At 30.5% G+C, this 21,780-nt stretch overlaps 1 protein-coding gene across 4 annotated transcripts in view; it reads right to left on the reverse strand.

Annotated features, from left to right (window-relative positions):
* Nucleotides 1–1,689: 1,689 nt before the first annotated feature.
* Nucleotides 1,690–21,780, reverse strand: part of LOC118194045 (uncharacterized) — a 41,337-nt gene continuing 21,246 nt past the window's right edge. Inside the window, exons 1-6 of one of the 4 annotated variants that reach the window (XM_085820659.1) lie at nt 19,690–19,726; nt 16,322–16,400; nt 9,987–10,200; nt 5,396–5,611; nt 2,539–2,754; nt 1,690–2,262 (exon numbers count right to left, since the gene is read on the reverse strand). In XM_085820659.1, coding sequence (XP_085676785.1) covers nt 1,979–2,262; nt 2,539–2,754; nt 5,396–5,611; nt 9,987–10,200; nt 16,322–16,399 — 1,008 coding nt within the window. In that variant the 5' untranslated portion in view covers nt 16,400; nt 19,690–19,726 and the 3' untranslated portion in view covers nt 1,690–1,978. Of the gene's footprint in view, nt 2,263–2,538; nt 2,755–5,395; nt 5,612–9,986; nt 10,201–16,321; nt 16,401–18,901; nt 19,463–19,512; nt 19,727–21,780 lie in introns of those variants that run through there. The other 3 variants (XM_035365231.2, XM_085820657.1, XM_035365230.2) reach the window with 3 other exon arrangements.

Genomic DNA, 21,780 nt, shown 5'->3' on the forward strand with positions numbered 1-21,780 from the left:
GAATGAACGCAAAAATCGCCGAAAACCACTTCTGCGCTTATATCCCCTCCACAATTACAAGCTCGGCAGAAGCACACGTGTACGCTTACGTATTCGACTCTGAGTATTTGCATAAATCTTCGGAACCTTTGGTTTTATACTAGTAAAAAAAATACATAATTCGTAGAGTCTTTTAATTTTGCGTACCAGTTTGCAAAGAACCTCGTTTTCCAGGTTTTAGGAAGACTGTCTGAACTAACCGGTTTAACAAAATGGAATTCTAAATAACTTCCTTTTTGCTCCCAAACATCCCTTTGCTTGTTATAAGCTTTACATTTTTATGAATGTTCTGTTCTATAAAATGCTCAGTTTTTTTATTCTGTGTAGTTATTTAACAGAATGCTGCTTTAAAGTTAAATGTTTTTCAACTCCTCTTACATAAAATTTTGAAGGATTGTGAAGGTATTATTTGCAAATCAAAGCAAAACTAAAGTTGAAACATGACATGGATGTGTAATGAGAAAAATCTTAGTGTTAGAAAAGCATTCAAGAATTGATTTACAAGTGTTAAAGATGTGGCAGTCAGCACTCCATTAATATGGTAGAAAGTTGAAGAAATAGCCATACAAATTGGAAATATGATTTTGTTGCAACAGATGGCTGGTATATCTGTTGGAAGAAAAGAGAAAACATTGTTAACAGACGCAATCATGGTGGAGAAAAAGATGCATCAAAACATCGAATGACTTGAGTCAATGATCGAGTTGCTGCGTCAACATGTATGGTAAATTCAATACATGTAGTCATTAGGTTTCGATAAACCTAAAGACCCTACAAAATGAGCTTTAGAGTCCTTTATAAAGACCATATTAGATTACATGGATATAAGTGTAAATGAATTAGTAAGGAAAAATAGTTTAATGTGCTGCATTTCTTTAACTTCAGTCTGTACCTCAGAAAAGACAACAAAGCATGTTAACCTTTTAACAAATTAGGATCTAGAAGTTGAAGAATTAAAAACAACATTTCTATTGTGAGGAATTTAATATTTGGGTAGATACTGATGAAACTTAAGTTGCATCATCAGCGATAAAAGCTATTTGCCAAACACTCTCTGAAACTAATCCAAGGACATCAATAGATAAATTTTCTGAAGAAGATAATGAAATCGGTGAATTTTCTACAAATGTTGAAATAAGTCATACTGTATGAGTACTAAAATTAGAGGTAAGGTACAACTTAAATAATTTCCAGAAACAACTTTTGCATAACAGTTGAAGACAATCAACTATTAGTGGCATTTTCTTTAATTAAAATGCTGTATTTGTGTGTTTCATATTTATATTAATTCAATTCTATTGATATTCTGAACGATATTTTTCTCATCCCTAAATGCTATGAAAATAGTCATGGACAAATGTGACACATTAAACAGCACCTACTGTAATTAAAATGAAGAAAATTAATTTTTCAGTAAATCAGTGCTTATATAGCCCTCTCAATGCAGTATATGAAATAATACAGTTGAAATGTGCATCATTCTAACTAATATTAACACTATAAAGGTTCATAATTTTTTAAAAATTCTTATTAAAGCAATGAAGGGCTCAGTGTTGTAATGTGACCAATACTTAATTACAGGTAAAATGGTACCAAAAAAAAAAAAAAAAAAAAAAAAAAAAAATTAATAATTTTGTTAAGAACTAAAAATGAATAAATTATCATGTTTATTATACTGTAAACATCTGAAAATGTTTTACAGGTAATAAAGAAAAAGACTTCCAAATTCATTACAACACATGCAAGTTCTACATATGCTGTTAAACTGAAGAACTTTTCAAGCTTAAACTGAAGCTTTTGTAAAATTTTAAAATTTAAGTGTTTATTTATTTTATAAATTTTCTATATGATTATGACACAATTTTTAATTGCTACATCTTTTTTATCAAGGGAACTGAAGGCATTTTCTCCTATTCAATACATAATACCTAACATCTAATTAAACTGGTTTTATACTGTTTGAATCTTTTATAGTCTGTTTATATTTGGAGTAAGAATACAAAATTCCTCCAAACAGGTTTAGACTAATACCAAATGCATTTGTTAAATTGAGTTTTATGCCACCAAATGTGAAAAGTCCAATAACAGTCTGTAAAACACTTTTCAGTATTCCAACTAAACTGGTAGTCAAAGCTGAATTCTTTGCAGTACAAAGAAATAATGAGTAATTGAGTAGAATTCCCATGCATGCTTGAATACCAAAGCACAATACAAAAGCAGGATCTGGAAGAAGGGAAAAAAATAAATTAGAATTTCGTCATTAAACTTTAAAGCAGAAAATTGCAGACTTCAATATCATTCATAAATTAAATTTAGTATTTAACATTTACAGTGTCTGTGAAATAGCAAGAGAATACAATTTTTATTATTTATTTAAAACAAATAATGGAAAACCCTAAGAAATGTTTTGTTAGATTTAACATGGCCTTTCTCAAACAAAATAAGAAGCATTATAAAAAATTCGCTTTAAAAGTTGCTAGATATTTTACAATACTGAACCTGAGAATCCATTGTATTGAGTCACTTCCCGAATTTCAAACAGTAAGCACAAAATAATGAAGAAAGGACTAGAGTTATAAGAGTTAATATATAAGACATCTAATGCAGACATATCTTCTAAAACCCTTTGAGCTAAAGTAAGGTAGAGGCCTTGAACAAAAACACTGAATATCCCATATGCATATGCTTTCGTATCAAATTCCAAATCTCCTAAACCTGAAAGAAAAAAATATGTACATTATTCATATACATTCGTATGTACTGTAACTACTTCAATGGAAAAAAAAAAAAAAAAAAAAAAAAAAAAAAAAAAAAAAATGGAAAAGCTTTCAGATATTATATTACTTCCAAAGGGGCATATTTTCCATTTACACACACATACACATTTAAAGAGCATTTGGGTTAAAAATATTTAAAAACATCATATCTTTAGAACTTTTGATAACTACGCAGTCTCACACACTGGACTTAAAAATGTTTTATTTTTACAGTATTGCCACTGCTTACTATGAAATTGTTCAGTTTTTAATAAAACATCCATTAAAGTTTTACAAAATATGAAAGAGATAATAAAGTAAATTCCAAATTTCGGGCTTCCAGCTGCTCATATTACGTTGGAGGAATATGTTATTCAAAATTTGCTGGAAATCATATGCTTCATTCTAGTAACTAAGAGCTCCTGAATATTTGTTTCTTTTCAGAGCAAAAAAAAAGAAGCTCGAAACAAAGTTCAAAATTCTGGCTTTCAGGTACCCATATTTGGGTGGAGGACTATGTAATTCAAAATTTGCTGGCTTTAGGTATCATTGTTTTTTTACAATGTAAGAAACATACATTATTATTCATGCAGATTCTTCATTATTTAATTTCTTTAAATATAATACAGGGCGATAGTATCTGGTAGTAGCAATTTGAAAAATGATTTAACACTTTTAGTGATTCAATGCAAAATGCCATTTCAAGATTTTGACACAAAATGCCCTTCTAGGCTAATACCTCTTTGGACCCCTTCCCCCCCAAAAAAAAAAGAATTCAAAGTTTTAATTTTGCACAATTTTGGAATTTAATCCTTCAGTCAGCATAGTTTATTTGTAAGATACTTTTCTGTACTTAAGTGAATAAGGAAAAGCAACTGAAAGGCTTATTTTGTTTGGCTAATAAAAAAAGCATTATGATATATGCAGCAAAAATCATAATTTTACTATGGAAAATAAATTTAACTCTCTCAGAAGCAACACCATCTTTATCAGATCATGAGATTTTCTGTTGCTTGGATATACAAGATTATAATTTTAAAATATTTTATTTTCTTACTTTTTTAATAATCTAGATATTACCATAATGAATAGAAGTTTATAAAAACAGAAGCTGATAAAATACAGGTTTTCATGAGCAGATCCAACAAGAAATGCCACTCAGAAAGTTAATAACAGAATAGATAATGAATTCCTTCTCTCTGAATACAGTTTATGATTTATTTATTTATAGTCACTGATGTTAAAGTGGCTAAATATGATTCTAATAATGATTTAAATTATTACAGCTAATTATAATATATTAGAAATACTAATTATGGAAACTGATTACAGTTACATAATTATCCTGATCAGTTACAAAAAGAAACAATGAGCAGACAAAATTTTACCTGTTTTTTAATAATATAAACACAGGTTCTATACATATATTTAATAGAAAGATGAAGAACTCAATTAAAATACTAAATTCCTTTAATATAAATATTTTGTGTGGTTCAAATAATATAATAAGGACCTCCTATGCAGTGGCGTAAATAAGGGTATGCAAAGAATGCTGTCGCATAGGGGCCCGAAGGCTTAGAGGGCCCTTGAATACCCTGCTGAACTACATTTATATGTTTAAAATTAAAAGACAATGGATTCTTTTATAAATACTATATATATATAATAGCATACGTCTTCTTTTAAATTTCCAGGGGCCCATTTTATAATTTGCTTATTAGTGTATTATATAGCATAGTGTATTATATATAAAGCAAGGTGAAAAAATAGATAAAATACTAACTTTAATTTGCAGTCCTTGAATGCTTTTTTCTAATTTGATCCTTTTCCCTTTCTGTCCTAAAAAATGTAGCTCTTTAAAATAAATATCTATAAACTTTTAAATTTAATCCTTCTCACATGATATTTGCATAATGTTAATGATGCAGGCATTTATATAATGCTTCAGCCAATAATAATTTCAAATTAAGGACCTGAAGTTTAAAATTAACAAATAAGGATAAATCTTAACCGAAACCATGAAGTCATTCTGAATCAGTTTTCTTCTTGGATACGTTGCATTTACTCTCTCACTGTTTTTCTGCTGGCACACTACTACCTGCTGCTCATTCCACCATTGAAATTCAAAGTTCTACAGATATCATAAAGGCGTAAATGTGAACAAGAATGGGCACACATATTGTGCCCATTAAGCTGTGTGTGTCTATGTCAAGAACTGTTTTATTCAAAAATAAAAGTGCTAAATCAACAACGACTGAAACTACTTTGCACACTTACATGTCAACATCAACTAGATAATCTCAATTTTAGATTATCATAATCAATATATACATGCATTATTTAAACAGAAGATTTCGTAACATATTTTAATTTAATTGTGTTAAATCATAATTAAAATGGAAAATTCAGTCAAAAATCAAGGTCTAAATGTTACTAATGAAATAAATTTCCAGAATCACATTTTTTTTGACATAGTGGCAAGTCATGTTTTTATTACAATTCCATTTCACATATGAATTTAAAAACTTATCACATATTATCTCTGAACAAAAAGGCAAAAACCTATCTTGTATAGAATAAATTAGAAGAAATATTTATACCTGCTAAAAAGCATCCAACGCATATAAGAACAACTGCTGTAACAATTTTTAAATTGGGAATTTTCTTTTTTAATATCACAACTGACAGGATAAGAGTGATGATTGGAGCACATCTTTTGACAGCAGCATACATCGGAATAGACATGCCACCAAGAGCATGCAAAGCAGTTACAGAATGTAGGGCATAAAATGTAGCTGGCCATGCAAAAGTCCAACCTAAAATATTTGCCTTCTAAGTAAATACATTAAGACAATGCAGAATAAAAACAACATATTTAATAGCAAATGTTTTAACAAGTGAGCTCTGATTAAACTTCTTATTTTGGGGGATTTTTTTTTAGAAGTTTTATTGTTTTAATTATTCTACCTCCAAAATTTTTATTTATTCATGAAGCTACATTATAAACTGAACAGTTTGTATACTAACATAAAAACATAATTAAAAAAAAAAAATACCTAGCTATTAACTCTTTATGATTTATTTTGTAATTTCATTATTTTTAATAAGACATTATTATCTGTTGATTCATTCCCATATAGATTTATAATAGTGTTAACTATAGTTCTCGAGTGGTGTAAAAAATTACACCATATTCTCATATTGAAATAATACAAGGGAGGAGCCTCATTTCCAGATAAAGATTCAAATGGTTCTTTTATAAGCAACCATAGCATTGGAGGGCATTTGATCTTCTTTGAAAAAATTCTCAGTTTCACAGATTCAGTATAAAATGCCTTGCAAAAGCAATAGGTTAGGTTATCTGAATATGGCAAAACGGTACTTTTCCATTTCGCCACCGCAAATCTCGCCAAGCAGACTTTGTAGGCGATAGCATACAGTATACACATAAAAAATTTTAGTTCTAAGAATTTTTTATTTTGAAGGCATAAACATATTAATATAATTTAAAATTTTGTAAAAAGCCAATAAATAAAGACAATAAATTTGTAAAAAGACATTAATTTAAGAATTTACTACGCTTTCATGGTTCAACATCATGATTCGCCGGCTCGTATCACGTGACTCAAAGTGATCTCATCTCATGTAAACTACGCTACAAAAATATAATTCTCTCAGTAATTATCTACATTAATTTCAAGTTAAAATCTTAATTTGGAATACAAGTTTAAATGCAAGAATTATTTCAATTCGTACGAATAGCTTACTCAGAAATTATGTAAAACCGCAGTGCCTTACTTCGCTCAAGCATTCTCATTAGAATTGATGAATTTAACCCTTAATTTTTCCTTTACTATATTTTCGCCTTCGGGTGAGTGGTGCGATTGCATCCTAATTGACTTAATTACCGCAAATGGTCTTAGAGTATAAAATTTAACTATCTTTTGTAAAAATTCTATGTAACTGTATGCCAGTATTGAAAGAAACAATAAATCTGATAAAAAATGGCTGTGACTTGTTTTGAAAATGAAGCGTAAAAGGTTACCATAGAAGATATTCTGTTTGGCTTCAGTTGTACCATTATTGGCGACTTTATTGTTTGCACCAGCAAAATGGAAAAGTACCGGTAAAACATATGAGGGTTATCCACCTAAGGGAAGGGATGCCTTTGTGCTTCGCAAAACCAATAGGTTAGGTAATTTAAATATAGTAAAACAGATGAGGTTTATCCATCCAAGGGAAGGGATGCCTTTATGGAAGGATTTCTAAAAGAAACTGGCTCATATTCACATTACACAAGGAAAAAATACCAAAAAAAAAAAACAAACCATGCAGTCAACCCATTAGCTTGGGACTGAACTCATGTTAAACAACCAAAATAAAAAATTAAAAAAAAAAAAAATTAAACAAAAATAAAACTAATATACTTTTTATACAGATGGTTACTTAATCAATTTTATCAAATTTTCAATCATTTTTGTAATATTTTATTGGATTATTGTTTTCATTAAAATATTTTAATCTTTTTGGTTAATTTTAACCACCAACTAAATTTTGTATTATTATTATTATTATTGGCCTAATTTTTCTTTGGATATTCCGTTTCAATAATTATTATTAGACAAGACTGCACTTGCTGTTGACTTAACCTACTGCCTGATATGATTCCCATTTAGAAATTTTCTGCATGTGCTTAACACTGCACATTTGCAGGTTATTGTGTCTTATGAAGGGAAAAAATGTACTACAGTCAAAAGTCGTTAATTCGGACACCCATAATCCGGACCTTAAAGCTAAAAACTTTCTGCGCATGCGCCGCGTTGACACATGCGCATGGGCGTTTACGCGTGCGCACAAGACCTTTACGACTGTGCATATGTGTGCGCGCAAGCGCAGAATACGTTTTCGCGTGCGCGTTTAATGTATAACGGACGGTATCAGCTAAAATTATCTAATTATCTAATCAGTTAATGTTGATGATTGCGTTGTTCCTTAATCTTCGAATGGGATGCTACTTATTATTTTTTGCAGACTGTAAGAGCAATTTTATAAAAGTAAACTTGAACTTTCGATTATATCAAATAGAATTTCCGATGCTGGAGCTCTCAAAGGATCTACAAAACGAAAGTATGTTTCGATGTCCGTCAAACAGAAAGTGGAATTGCTGCAAAAAAATGGATAAAGACATGAAGAAAGTGACAGAGAGGTTAGTGAAAACGAAGAAATTTTGATTGACAAGTTAGTCGGTACTCTCGGCACAGCGATTACGGGACTTGAACAGCGGAGCTGCTTTGTAACTGAACAAGAAATTATGTCTGTTTATAGAATTAAAGAGAAAGTATTATCACATAAAACGAAGGAACTTAAACAACTTACATTGAAAGAAATGTTTAATAAAGTAAACAAATAAATATTAAGCTTTATTTTTGGAAGTTTTGATACCCTTTAGATCATAATTGTTCTTTATTTCATAAATTACGGTTTCATATTTTTAATTTTAGAATTTCTGCATGCCATCTTACGAGATTTAAACCGATGATCTATAATCTGGAAAAATCGATAATCCGGAATTGCCGAAGTCCCGACGAGTCCGGATTAACAACTTTTGACTGTATATGAAAACACATACTGGAAATCAGTGTGATAAATGCTGTGCCTGATTCTACACAGAATACTTTACACAATATCATTAAATAGTTCTCCAAATAGACATCTATTAAAAAAACATGATTGTTAACCATAATTGATATTTTTTGCTTAAATATTTTAGTTATACCATTATGGTATAAAAGAAAATGACTTTTAGGACAACATTTGATTAAAAATTTGGCAGTTAATGGGTAAAACAATACATATATTTGCATCTGATTAAACAAAATCTTTCATTTCTATATATTAAAGCTTGAGGTTTTGGATATTAAACCAGTACATTTTCTGTTCAAATTTATGAAATCACCAGAATGACGGGATATGAAAATTCTTAGCTTTTATGCTATGAAGTAAACAATTAGATTTAAGAGTTATGAATTTGAAATTAGCTAACGATTACAAGGTTAAGATGATGAGCTTAGTATACTTACCATAATTATTATTATTATCATTTTGTGTGGGGATCACCAGCACCTTGGAAAACTTCCTAAATCACCAATAGCCACTGGCCATATTAGTGTCTTAATTCTATGTTTTTGGAAGTATATGCTGTTAGGTCTTGTTTTGAAATTAAAAAGTTTCAAAATATGAACTATTCATATTATACTAAATAAGATAAAATACAATATGAATCAGTATATTTTTTTTTGGTCACAGTGTTTATAAATTGGAAAAATTTCAATAGTCATACAGAAGTTCCAAACTACAAAATATAGTAATGAGTTTTTGCAAAAAAATTCTATATTTGCAAAACTTTCATTATAATCATGACACTATTGAGCATGTTATAATGGATCTATTGAAGAAGATTATACCGGATAATTCACAGTGTTGCTATACCCTACAATGACTGAAATGATGACAGTCTCTTAAAGAACATTGATGGTTGTACAGACTGGATTATTTGATTACAGTGAAGCACCATGTGCAGAAACAAAGGATACTTTCACGAAGGGTTTTTATAAGAGATAGCACTGTCTTCAAATAACACTGAAATCATGAAAATTAGATGCAGTCACTCTTCAACTATATGACAGAATCCGGGGAGAACTAACTAGTGTTTTAGGCTTTAGTCACATGACCATTGGTTGGCTTATTTTGAAGATGAAAATAAAGATTTGTTATCTCTTATACATATATAGTTTCTAGCAAAGATTCATTACTTTTTGAATGCACATATATTCAAGACTTGCCTTGGTATTCTTTTATTTATTTATATATTTTAAGAAATTAGAAAACATCATTCACCACATTTACCATACAAGAAAGCAAAATTGATTAAGCAATAAATAATAATCAAACAAAGAATTTTAAAAGCATACTTAATTAACATAATTATATTAATTAAAGAATGCTTTAATATGTTTAAGTATGTTTAATTAACAATTAAAGTAGGCTTTATGATATTAAAACATTCTTTAAAGTAAGTTTTATGTTATTAAAAACATTCTTTAAATAACATAATTAAATGACATTTTATTTAGCAAACATATATTTAATAATATTAAAAACACAAAATCATATGTTTGAAGTTCAACATACCTAATTTCAATGAGTACTTAGGAATGTGAGTTAAATGTAACAGTCTTCCCACTTCAAGAATAATAATACAAAGAGACATCTGACAAGACATGATGAAAAATGGAAAATTAAAGCTGAAGCTGGTGATAACTGCTTTGTTTGTAAATGCCATCGAGGTTGAACAAAACCCATACAAGACTGCAGAACCAACACTTTCCAGAAGTGATATAAAACTCTGCATTAACAATTAATAAACATATTAGCAGTCTGTTTACATTAGTTGTCATAACATTTACAAGGGAGCAATATTATTTATTTATGTAAATTGTATTTTATTGAACCAAGCATTCATTTTTAAAAGTATTGTTAATAAAAGAAACTTTTTAAGCTATTAGAACTTTATTTATAACAATTTGATTTAAATGAATCAGTTTAGATTTCTTATGGCCTTTTATTTTTCTAACCACATAATGAAATTCATTGACATATTTACATCAAATATTTAATTAACAGAAGTATTTTCTTTACCAAATATCAATAGAATATTATACATTTACTGCAGTCCTAATTGAAGACATAAATTTAATATATTATAACTAGGAAGCCTGGCGGTCATACGAAATGACTGCTGTTCTAGATATTATAAATTGTAATTGAATTTATTTATGCAAAGGTGTCTGCTAATAAAAACTGAATTACCCAGGGCGGGCGGCAAGGACGCCCCTTTGCTTACTGCCCCACGGATTTTCCTACTTCAACTTGCTTAATTGCTTAAAGTAGAGTGCAATGAAGAAAACCACTGGTGGCACATTTCTAAAGAGCCCACCACTAGCTCAATAAATAAAGGTTATTTAAATAATAAAATGTTAATTCACATGTCAAAGACCTCTTTGTACACAACATTTCTTGTGTAGATCTTTCCATCATTTTTAAGCTCACCTTGCAGAGGACTATCAATTATTTTTAACTTTATGTCTGTTCTTTCACAAACTCTTGAACAGGCACCATAAAGTTGACTGTGTCCAAATGCTGGCTCAGGTACAAAATTGGCAACACACTTAAGTGTTTGGCCCTGAGACTTATTGATGGTCCTAGCAAAGGCAAGTTTTACAGGAAATTATCTACGTCTCAATTGAAACAAAAACTCTGTTCCGTGGCAACTTCACCCCATTGGCTAGTACAGTTACGCAAGCAACCAATAAACTATCGGCAAGAAACAGGCAGTTAAGCCGCATATATATATATATGGGATGAAGTAACATCATCTCCTCCATTGTCATTTGTGTGAATTGTCATGGATCCATTCGGATTTTCTTCATCTTGTCAAGTTCCGTTCACCTGCCAGATGACTTTGGCCTTGTTCCTTTTGCCACCCCTCTTACTTTTCCTTTCTCTGTTTTCTCTTCCGAAATGTCTTCCATTTTCAGAATTCATTATGCATTAGCCCTTGGGCTTAATTTAAGGAACCGGCAACGTTGCGCTTGCTCGGTAATATAGATGTGTCTAAATCATCTCCTCCGAAAGGGCTGGCTCCCGGGCTTAGCGAAGCACACTGTTGCATTCCGCAGATCCGTGGCACGCCATTTTGAACATTTGTGTCTTCGTGGGGCTTTAATTAGCCGAGATATTAATTAAAAACTAATTTTCCTCTACATTTTCCACTTTCTTTCGAGACATGTATCCTCGGATTCCAAAAAATTCTCCGAATCCATCAATGCTGTTCTACTGCGGAAACGTTAATTTCCGCGCTCATTTTTCCAAGTGGCAACAATAAACTATCGGCGACACACACTTTAGCCACTTATATATATAAAGAAGAGAATTGGGTTGCTTAAAGATAATATCCAATGATGAAAAGTATATATATATAATCATTATCAAGTAAGATAAAAAATATGTATTATCATGCAATAATACAGAATATATAACAAGAAGCTACTATTAATTACTTTTTTTCTGCCTTTGAATTTAGTGTATAAAATATTTGTAAATCATTTACAAAGTCCTGAGGTTCAATTAAGTTATTATTGCCATTTTTATTTGTTTAAATATGAAAAAGTATTTAAATTATGGAAAAAAAAACAGGACTGTTATAATTTGAATAAAGTTTTCTTCACTTAATCTTTAAATGATACAATTTTGGTGATTTTTTAATTTTTAAATTGATTATTATTATTATAAAGCAAAATTTAAAACTTCTTTCTTGCAGTTTATCTTTGTCATTCAAATATATCATAAAATGTGTAATAATGTTACAAAAATTATCAAGTTCATCACAATATTTTAAAACAAATTATTTTCTATTATCAAAATACACTATTTTCTTTTATCACCTTGTCTGATTTTTTTTTTTTTTTTTTTTAAATATATGATGTTGCTACTGTTTTGAAAAGACCGTTAGGTTTCCCAGAGGAGAAAATGTGAAAAATTAACTATGTACCACCATGATTTGAGCCATGTAATGTCCAATTTGCCAAATAAATGTGTTAACTACTGATACCAATAGAGCATGCATGGGGGAATATGAAAATTCCTTACATCTTTTCAGTTTTTATGATAAGGATCTTTGCGTGATATGCATCAAACAGCTTTCAGTATAGTACACAGTACAACATAGTGCTCAACATAGCATTTAAAGGGGGGGGGAGAACTGAAGAAAAGAAGTTTTTGTTATTTTTTAAAAATTTAAAATACTATCAAAGACCAATTATTTAATTATTCTTATTCAACACTCATAGTTAGCAACTGCTTTTAAATTTTACTTAAACCACATGCTAAATTATAAGAATTTCCTTCAGTCTTCATTACTTTTTGATACCTAAAATAGATTTTCTCAAATTACTACTTTCATATATCATCTGTATCACATCACTACTTTTTGATACCTAGAATAGATTTTTCTCCACTTACTGTTTTCATATATCATCTGTTTAACATCATATCATAATCATATCCCTGCAATTAAAATACTATCAAAGACCAATTATTTAATTATTCTTATTCAACACTCATAGTTAGCAACTGCTTTTAAATTTTACTTAAACCACATGCTAAATTATAAGAATTTCCTTCAGTCTTCATTACTTTTTTATACCTAAAATAGATTTTCTCAAATTACTACTTTCATATATCATCTGTATCACATCACTACTTTTTGATACCTAGAATAGATTTTTCTCCACTTACTGTTTTCATATATCATCTGTTTAACATCATATCATAATCATATCCCTGCAAAAGTTTTTGTTTTGATAAAAAACACATTTAAAGAACTTGAATTTAAAACAAAGTTAAGACATTTATGTGATAATTTTTTTAATAAAGATTTTAAAGAAATACATTTAATAGCACAGTATAAAACATATTAAGAAAAAGTCTAAAAAATTCAAATATAGGAAATAGTAAAAAATTCAGATTACTGCCAATAATGTCGAAGAAATAAAAATAACTGATAAAAATAAAAAAACATTCAAAATAAATAAAAATACAGCTTTCTTAATTAGCTATTTATCTAAATTCCACATAAAAACTTCTAAAGCGATATCTCATATAAAACTGCTTCACAGAGTAACATTATTTAGAACTATTATGTTCAAGTTTTTTAAACTTAACAACAGATCAATAAAAATTAGAATGTGCTTATTAAATAAAAGTACTGCTAATTTTTAGTTGCATGAATGAATGACTTATTGGTTACTGACTATTCATACAAAATCATTTATCAACAAAATCCAGTCCTTATTTGTCAATCCAAATAATCTCTATGCTCAAATTTGGCACATTTCATTCTTTTCTAGTGTCAGTGAATAATTTCATGTCTCTAATCAGATATGCATCGAACAATTTGTGGAAAATAACTGATAATTACTGAAATATTAAACTTGCATACGTATAAGCTATAGTTTGACTGCCTCATCCATGACCATGAGCGCAAACACGCATGTGCCATTCATACCGAATTATTCTCAAAATATGGTGGAAGGATGAGGACTTTTTTCACTCGAGCATATTCTTTCCAAAGAAAAGAAGACTTTCATGTTGCAGCAAGTAATAACACCCCTTTTGGAAGAGTCTATGTCTTTTGGCAGAATGCCAGCCAACGTTGCATTTGAGATGTCGAACTATACTTATGGGGATTAATTTAAATTATATATATTTTGATGCAAAATTTATGATTATAAAGTTATCTATAGATTTTACATATATCTTAAAAATAAAACTGTGACATTCATCAATTTTTTTGTCTCGAAAAATGAATTAGGGCCTTGTTTCAAAGGACATCTTATTTGTTTGTGCAAAACATTCAATATTTATCAATATATTATAGAATCTATATTTATTCATGCATAAAATATTACATTTCTTCAAGTACAATCATATCATCTTCTGGAACATCATAATAAAGCTGCAAACCCAGTCTGATTTTCTTTTGACTCCATGCCATTAGAATTAAAGATCATAATCTATCATGTTTAGCAATACTTAAATACTTCTTAAATGAGCATTTTTGTCCCTTTTGCCAGTTCATACACAAAGCTTAAGCTGTGTTTAAATAAGAGGGCTCTTGCATTTCTTTTATGCAAATAAACCACAATTTCAATAAAAAATTTCTTTTGATCTTAAAATTTTAATTTTAATAATAAAATTAAAAATCATCTCTAACTTCTGAATGCATGCCTCTCTTTCCCTGGGAAACTAGCCCTCAGAAGAATGTTGAGACTTTTAAGAAAAGAAAAGCCTCACCCACATGTCTAAGGCTTATTCTTTAAGACGTACAATGAATTTATGATAGCAGGTAACTTTTTTCATTCTAGTGCTTCCGTCTTCCTCTAGGAAAAGCACTTACACAGACTTTTTTTAACCATGTAACTAAGTACGAGGAACGAAAATTTGTTATTTTGTTCACAGCTTACTCTTGGATTTGGGAAACTTTTTTCACTCTGTCATACTCTAATTAACAACTAGAATTATATAAGCAGGAAATTGTGAACAAAAAATATGAAGGCTAAACAAAAAATATGAAGGTTAATAATAAAATTAAAAATCATCTCTAACTTCTGAATGCATGCCTCTCTTTCCCTGGGAAACTAGCCCTCAGATGAATGTTGAGACTTTTAAGAAAAGAAAAGCCTCACTCACATGTCTAAGGCTTATTCTTTAAGACGTACAATGAATTTATGATAGCAGGTAACAAGAGGCTCTTCTCTCTTTGCTTTTATGTCTAAATACGGTCCATTAAAATTACCTTCATACTCCGTAATTGTTTATAGCATTTTTTCTATTCTCACCAGTGATGCTTTAATCATTTTGTTTTTCATTGGTGTGCTGGATAAAGAATGGTCTATCAATTGTTTCTATCATTTCTTGAAGTAGTATATTATACTATACATTCAGAGCTTAAATTCAGTCAGTGCCGGGTTGAGTTATTTCTTAGTTTTTGGATAAAATTGTAATTAAAGCCAGAACCCAAGTAGGATGAGATCTAGTAGGTTATTTTCTTATTTAAAATATTTATCTAATAATTTATTTAAGTTTTACATTTATTTTGTTTAATAATTAATTATTTTACATTCTCCCCCCTCGTGTTCTTTGATAGAGCTCAGTACTTCTAATTTTAGAAATTAAGACTTGCTCATACAGTTTTGATTATACAGCTATCATTGATTTTTTCCATGAATTCTTAACTCAAGTCATTACCCTGCTGCAGATTATCATACTATGGTCACTATTTTCTGAAATCTATCTTCTCTTTGCAGAAAGCTGAAAAATTCTTCTCTGAGAATCTTCCATAACTCCTTTTTTGTACTTAATGGAATAGCTCATTTTATTTAGGGATCATAATGCTGTTCCATTTAAATCTATTATTAAATAAAGTGTTAACTGAAGATTTATGAGACAGGAGTGATTACAAAAACTATTAACAATGATGAACAACATAGAAGTGACAAAAAATTTCAAGTACAAAATTCAGAAAAGATTTCTTTATTTCATATGAGTACATTAAATATATCTATTATATTAAAAAAGATATTGATTTAAGATCATTCTAATAGTCACAATCATGTCCATTCAGTAACAAATGCTCACGTGCGTTGAGTCAGTACTTCAAATGGTAATTCGGAGGTAAGTCTTAACTAGGTCTAACTTTGGCAATAAGTCTTATGTAAGGTGATGATCTTAACTATGGCATTTTTTGGGTATAGGACTTAAATTATGAGTATATTGAAATATCATGTTAGGGCTTACTTTGCAATCAAGCTTCATTTTCAGGAGAATACAGTATAACAGAGCTATTCCTATCATAGGCATATTTAATGTTGAAAACTGACATAGCTTACAGAAAAGAAGAAAAGTACCTTTTTATCATTCTGAACTGAATACTTTGTCACCTCGATAAATGTGTTGTCTTTCTTCTTAACATTTGGATTTTGCATTCTGAAAATATAAAAGAAAATGGTGAACTATGAACACAAATGTTGATTCATTTTATTAACTGACATAACACATATAAAAGCAGTAAAATAAGCAGAGATAAGGTACACTTGAACTATATCTCTATTCATTTTTCTAAAATAAAGAAATTTATATTTTTTTCTGAACTTTTAAAAGAACACAAAATTTTGAAGAAACAAATTATATTTTCTTAATAGATAGTTTACTCATAATATAGACACACATGGAGTACGAGTAAACTGTTTCAACAAAGTAAAATGAGTGATAGTATTGTTAAGATAAACAATATTTACAACAGATTCTAGAAACCCATTCCACACACAGTTTTTAAAAAGCATAAAATTAAATATCCAAATTGAACTTTCTACTATGAAAATAAGAGAAATCATAAAACATAAATTGTTGCATTACTCATTTGAATAGAATGGTTGTTAGCACATGTGTTGACTGTGCTACAATAAATTTACTAAGAAACTGGCAAACTAAATAGTTTGTTTACATAAAATATAACTGACAATAACTATTAAAACAATTTAGAAACTTTAAATTAATAAAAACAAAAACTTTTTCAAAGACCATTTAATTTCCTTAATGAGTACAATAATATATTTTGAGCCATATGAACTGCAAGATTTATAGGACTATCTATAAATACACAAAAGGAAAGCGCAAAGTGAAGAATCGCCCTCTGCTAGGCACGTTTTTAAGAATTGCACATACTCGGTATCCATGTACACATCGACCTATTTTCACTTAAAAAAAAATCCCAGAATTGCACAAAAATGGCACTGCGCACTCCCTTGACGTTATCCATGTACACATCGACCTATTTTCACTTAAAAAGTCAAGGAAAATTGACAAAAATCCAATTCTACTCTTGTAAAAAGCGCCAATCAAATAAGTGGGTGATTCTGCACTTTAGCCAAAGGAAATTCTAGTTGATCTTTACATTATGGTAACTTGGCGTTTTTTGGCGACCAACTCTCCTACAGCAACCCTCTATTTTTTTTTCCCGCCGCCATTTTGTCTTCACGAAGTAAAGACATGTTTCTTTTCTTTTTATCTACTGAACACTTCTTCCAACAATCTACTAGCCGAATTACACTTATGCTAGAAATTTTATCTAACAAAACTACTTAATCATGACAAATATTCACTGCAAAATTGGGAAAAAGTGCACAATACCATACTCCTTATGCGTTTTTCAAAATAACACATACACATAAACCATGTACACGCAGACTTATTTTTACTTAAAAAAACATCCCAGAATTGCACAAAAATGGCATTGCGCACACTCTTCATTATATCCATGTACACTGCTTTTTTCTCATAAATTAGAAAATACATGACAATTTTCTCAATCTTTAAACCCGGTAAAAAGAACATATATGAAATTACCTGATCGCGAAAAAGTATTTACCCTTTCCAAATATAAACATTTCCACATATAAAATAAATAAAATATCCAAAAACTTTTACCTCTAAATCATCCATTACATTATACACGTCACCAACGAATTCATACCGCAAGCATTACAAATACTTAGTATCAAATATTTAAATTATTTCCATGCACGTTTACTTCAACTTAAACGTATACCAAATTCCTACAAACATAAAATTCACAAAATAACTATCATTTAATTAAAATATCACTAAACCATGTACACGTCGACTTATTTTTACTTAAAAAAACATCCCAGAATTGCACAAAAATGGCATTGCATCTTTAAACCCGGTAAAAAGAACATATATGAAATTACCTGATCGCGAAAAAGTATTTACCCTTTCCAAATATGAACATTTCCACATATAAAATAAATAAAATATCCAAAAACTTTTACCTCTAAATCATCTATTACATTATACACGTCACCAACGAATTCATACCGCAAGCATTACAAATACTTAATATCAAATATTTAAATTATTTCCATGCACGTTTACTTCAACTTAAACGTATACCAAATTCCTACAAACATAAAATTCACAAAATAACTATCATTTAATTAAAATATCACTAAACCATGTATACGTCGACTTATTTTTACTTAAAAAAACATCCCAGAATTGCACAAAAATGGCATTGCGCACACTCTTCACTACATCTATGTACACTGCTTTTTTCTCATAAATTAAAAAAAATTCACGAAAATACATGACAATTTTCTCAATCTTTAAACCTGGTAAAAAGAACATATATGAAATTACCTGATAACGTATACCAAATTCCTACAAACATAAAATTCACAAAATAACTATCATTTAATTAAAATATAATTAAATTCAAAAACACTACTTAAAATATAAATGAGCACATACATTAAATTAATAAAAATTACCTTACAATCCTAATTACTTTAAACTAAATCATTGCTAATAACAATTTTCCCAATAATACCAAATTCCTTTACTTCCACCTTACATTTAGAACAATGCATAAAAATAATATCCTCAAATAATTAAAAATACTAACTTACCTAATCTTCTTCAGAATCTTGATTACGCGTCCGATAAACTTTTCTTTAGTTACGGCCATGGGATCCAAAAATTCACGAACACTGTTTCACACAACACAGAATAAACCAAATACAAAATTTCCAGATTTTTTTCCCGATTTCCCCCCTTTTCCGATTCAAGAACCGTAATTCGTCCATTAATATCACATGACATATCCCATGATCTCTCATTTCCCTCACACAAAATAATGCGTAATCGGAACTGAGTACTGCTCACATTATTACCAAAGTCCCAGGTAGTAACCTTTATCCCCTACAAAATGTCGCCAAACTACCAGTTACCATATTGTAAAGATCAACCGAAATTCTTGCAAGTGCTGATGCACAGTAAACTGTTTACATACATTACTTATGTTTTGCACACACATATTTAAAACAATATGTTTGCATTAAGAAAAATCCCGAAAAAACGGTATGAGTTTTTATTGATTTACAATCAGTATTGATTGAAACAATTATCTGACGAATTGGGTGACATTTATTGAGAAAACAACCTAATAATAGATGCAAATTTCGCTTTAGAAAATACGGTATGTTTGAAAGGGATGAAAACAACAGGCACAGAAACTTACTGCACTATAAAAAAAACAGAATAAATGGAGCTGATGTGATTATTAAAATTGTTTTTCTAAAAATTTTAAGATCTGAGTGCATCCTCGATACGCATTAACAAATTTAATGGATTAAAATAAAAGAAACAGAATTTTCTTCAATGTAAAGGATTTGTTTGGATATCTGAACTACATTACCGCAAGTAGAGATGTCTTGTTTTGCACCTACTAAGTCTTTCTGCCCGCAAGGCAAAAAATCAAGATCAAGGATCAAGGAAGTTAATTTACAAAGTGCAGTAGACTAGGCCTTTAACTCCACATCATCACAGATAAAAATAATTACATCAAAAAAGAGGTTCATCTAATAAGGAAAAAATTTTGAAGCCTAATTTATAAAAAATAAAAGCTTTTCAGATAATGCCTTCCGCATGAGAAAAAGGTAAAAACTCATAGAAGGCCTTTTTAATTAAATTCCGTGTCTAAGAAGAGCCAGAATTAAATTTTGATAGGGCAGTCATCATTCATAAAATTTTGAAAAGATAAAAAAAATGTGCAATACATTTCCTTGATTCTTGATATCAACAGTAAAACAAAATCCTTAGAACTAGCAGTCCGGATGAAAGGAGCTAGCGCGGGTTCATTGAACTCGCACCCATTTGGAGTAGCTGGGCGAACTGGGCGGGGGGGGGTGGACCCTTTAGGCAGGTTCTAGAACCGGATAAGAGTATACAGCTAATGGAGAAGAAATTTTGGTCGCTATTCCGTGCGACGTTTAAAGGCCAGGTAAGAGCGCCCCTTTGGGGGTCGAAAGCAACCCGTTTAGCGGGTGAAAAGAAGCTTCTAAGAAGTGATTAAGAAATTAAATGCAGTATCGTGCGGCTGCGGAGATAAGTTGTCCCTTGTAAATGAGACGTTAAAAGACTCTTCTTAAAGAATTAAGAAACAGGGTTCCTCCGGTCAATGCCCATACGGATTGTTAACGTGGGGTTGGTTGGGTTTAGGAACATGAGGTAAACATCCACTTGAGCATCTGCATTCGCATACCAGCTCCGTTTAAAAGGCAGTTGAGCATATTCAGGATGTAAGATAGCTCTGGGTCGCGAGGCAACCGCAGGATCGTATACCGGCAGGTTATGTAATACTGGATTTCCAACAAGATGGATGTTTTTGAAAAATCTTTCCGAAAGTTGCTGTATAAAGCGATTTGTGGGTATAATTTTGAGGTCGTTATGAATGTTATCTTTCCTTATGAACCGCTGAGCAATATCTGTCGTAAAAGTTTTGATTGAAAAATTTGAATGTGTTTACGGTTAGTAAGAGCAGCTGAGCCCCAGATGGGACTCGCGTAAGGGAGAATAGGCCTTATGATAGATTTGTAAAGCAAGATCTTGACAGGTTGGTTCAAGACAGGTCGCTATTTTTCGCGAAAAAGAAGCGCAGGTTGGTTTTGATAGCTTTCGCATTCGCAATGATTTTTTGAATGTGATGTTGCCATGTTAATTTTGAGTCTAGTAAAACACCAAGGTATCTGTAAGCAGTAAATCAGGGAATAGGTTCACAGAAGAAAATTAGATTATCTAAACGAGGGATGTTTCTTCGGAGGAATAAAGTGGTAGCACATTTAACGACATTAATTTTGATTTCATACAGTTCGAGCCAGAGCTCTAAGGTAAGTCTGTAATGTAGAGATTACCGTGGTGATGCTGGTATGTTGGTTAGGATGGCCGTATCGTCTGCATATAAAGATAGATCGATACTAGGTGCCTTAGACACGTTGTTATTTCTATGATCCATAGTTCTATTTGGGAGAGCTTTCGATCTCTATATTCGATTCAAATCATTCCTTCAATTAAGTCTTAATGACTTTTATTTACACACATCTTTTATATTACAATATATACATAATTCGAGATTAATTTCAAATCAAAAGATGGGGATTATCCCCCCTTCGTATCAAATTCTATCGAGAGAAAACCGAGTGGGCGACCGCTCTCTTCCAAGTTCGTTTTCCGACTCCCTGTTGCCACCGGCAGAAGAGAAACTTTCGCCCATTTCGCGTTCGAGTTGTAACACACGTCGTTAATATAGATATTGAAGAGCAGAGGTGAGACAAGACTGCCCTGAGGACATCCAGCATAGATCGGGCAAAGAGAGAAGAATTCGTGGTAACTCGCACGCGGAAGCTTCGCTCAGTTAAGTATGAGCTAATAATTTTAATGATGTGAGCCGGAAAACCAAGCCGCATGAGCTTGTAAATAAGTCCGTCCTCTCAAACCCTGTCAAAGGTTG

The sequence above is a fragment of the Stegodyphus dumicola genome, chromosome 7 (assembly GCF_044657685.1).
Source record: "Stegodyphus dumicola isolate Sdum_Otavi_A_Nest chromosome 7, ASM4465768v1".
Classification (NCBI taxonomy): domain Eukaryota; kingdom Metazoa; phylum Arthropoda; class Arachnida; order Araneae; family Eresidae; genus Stegodyphus; species Stegodyphus dumicola.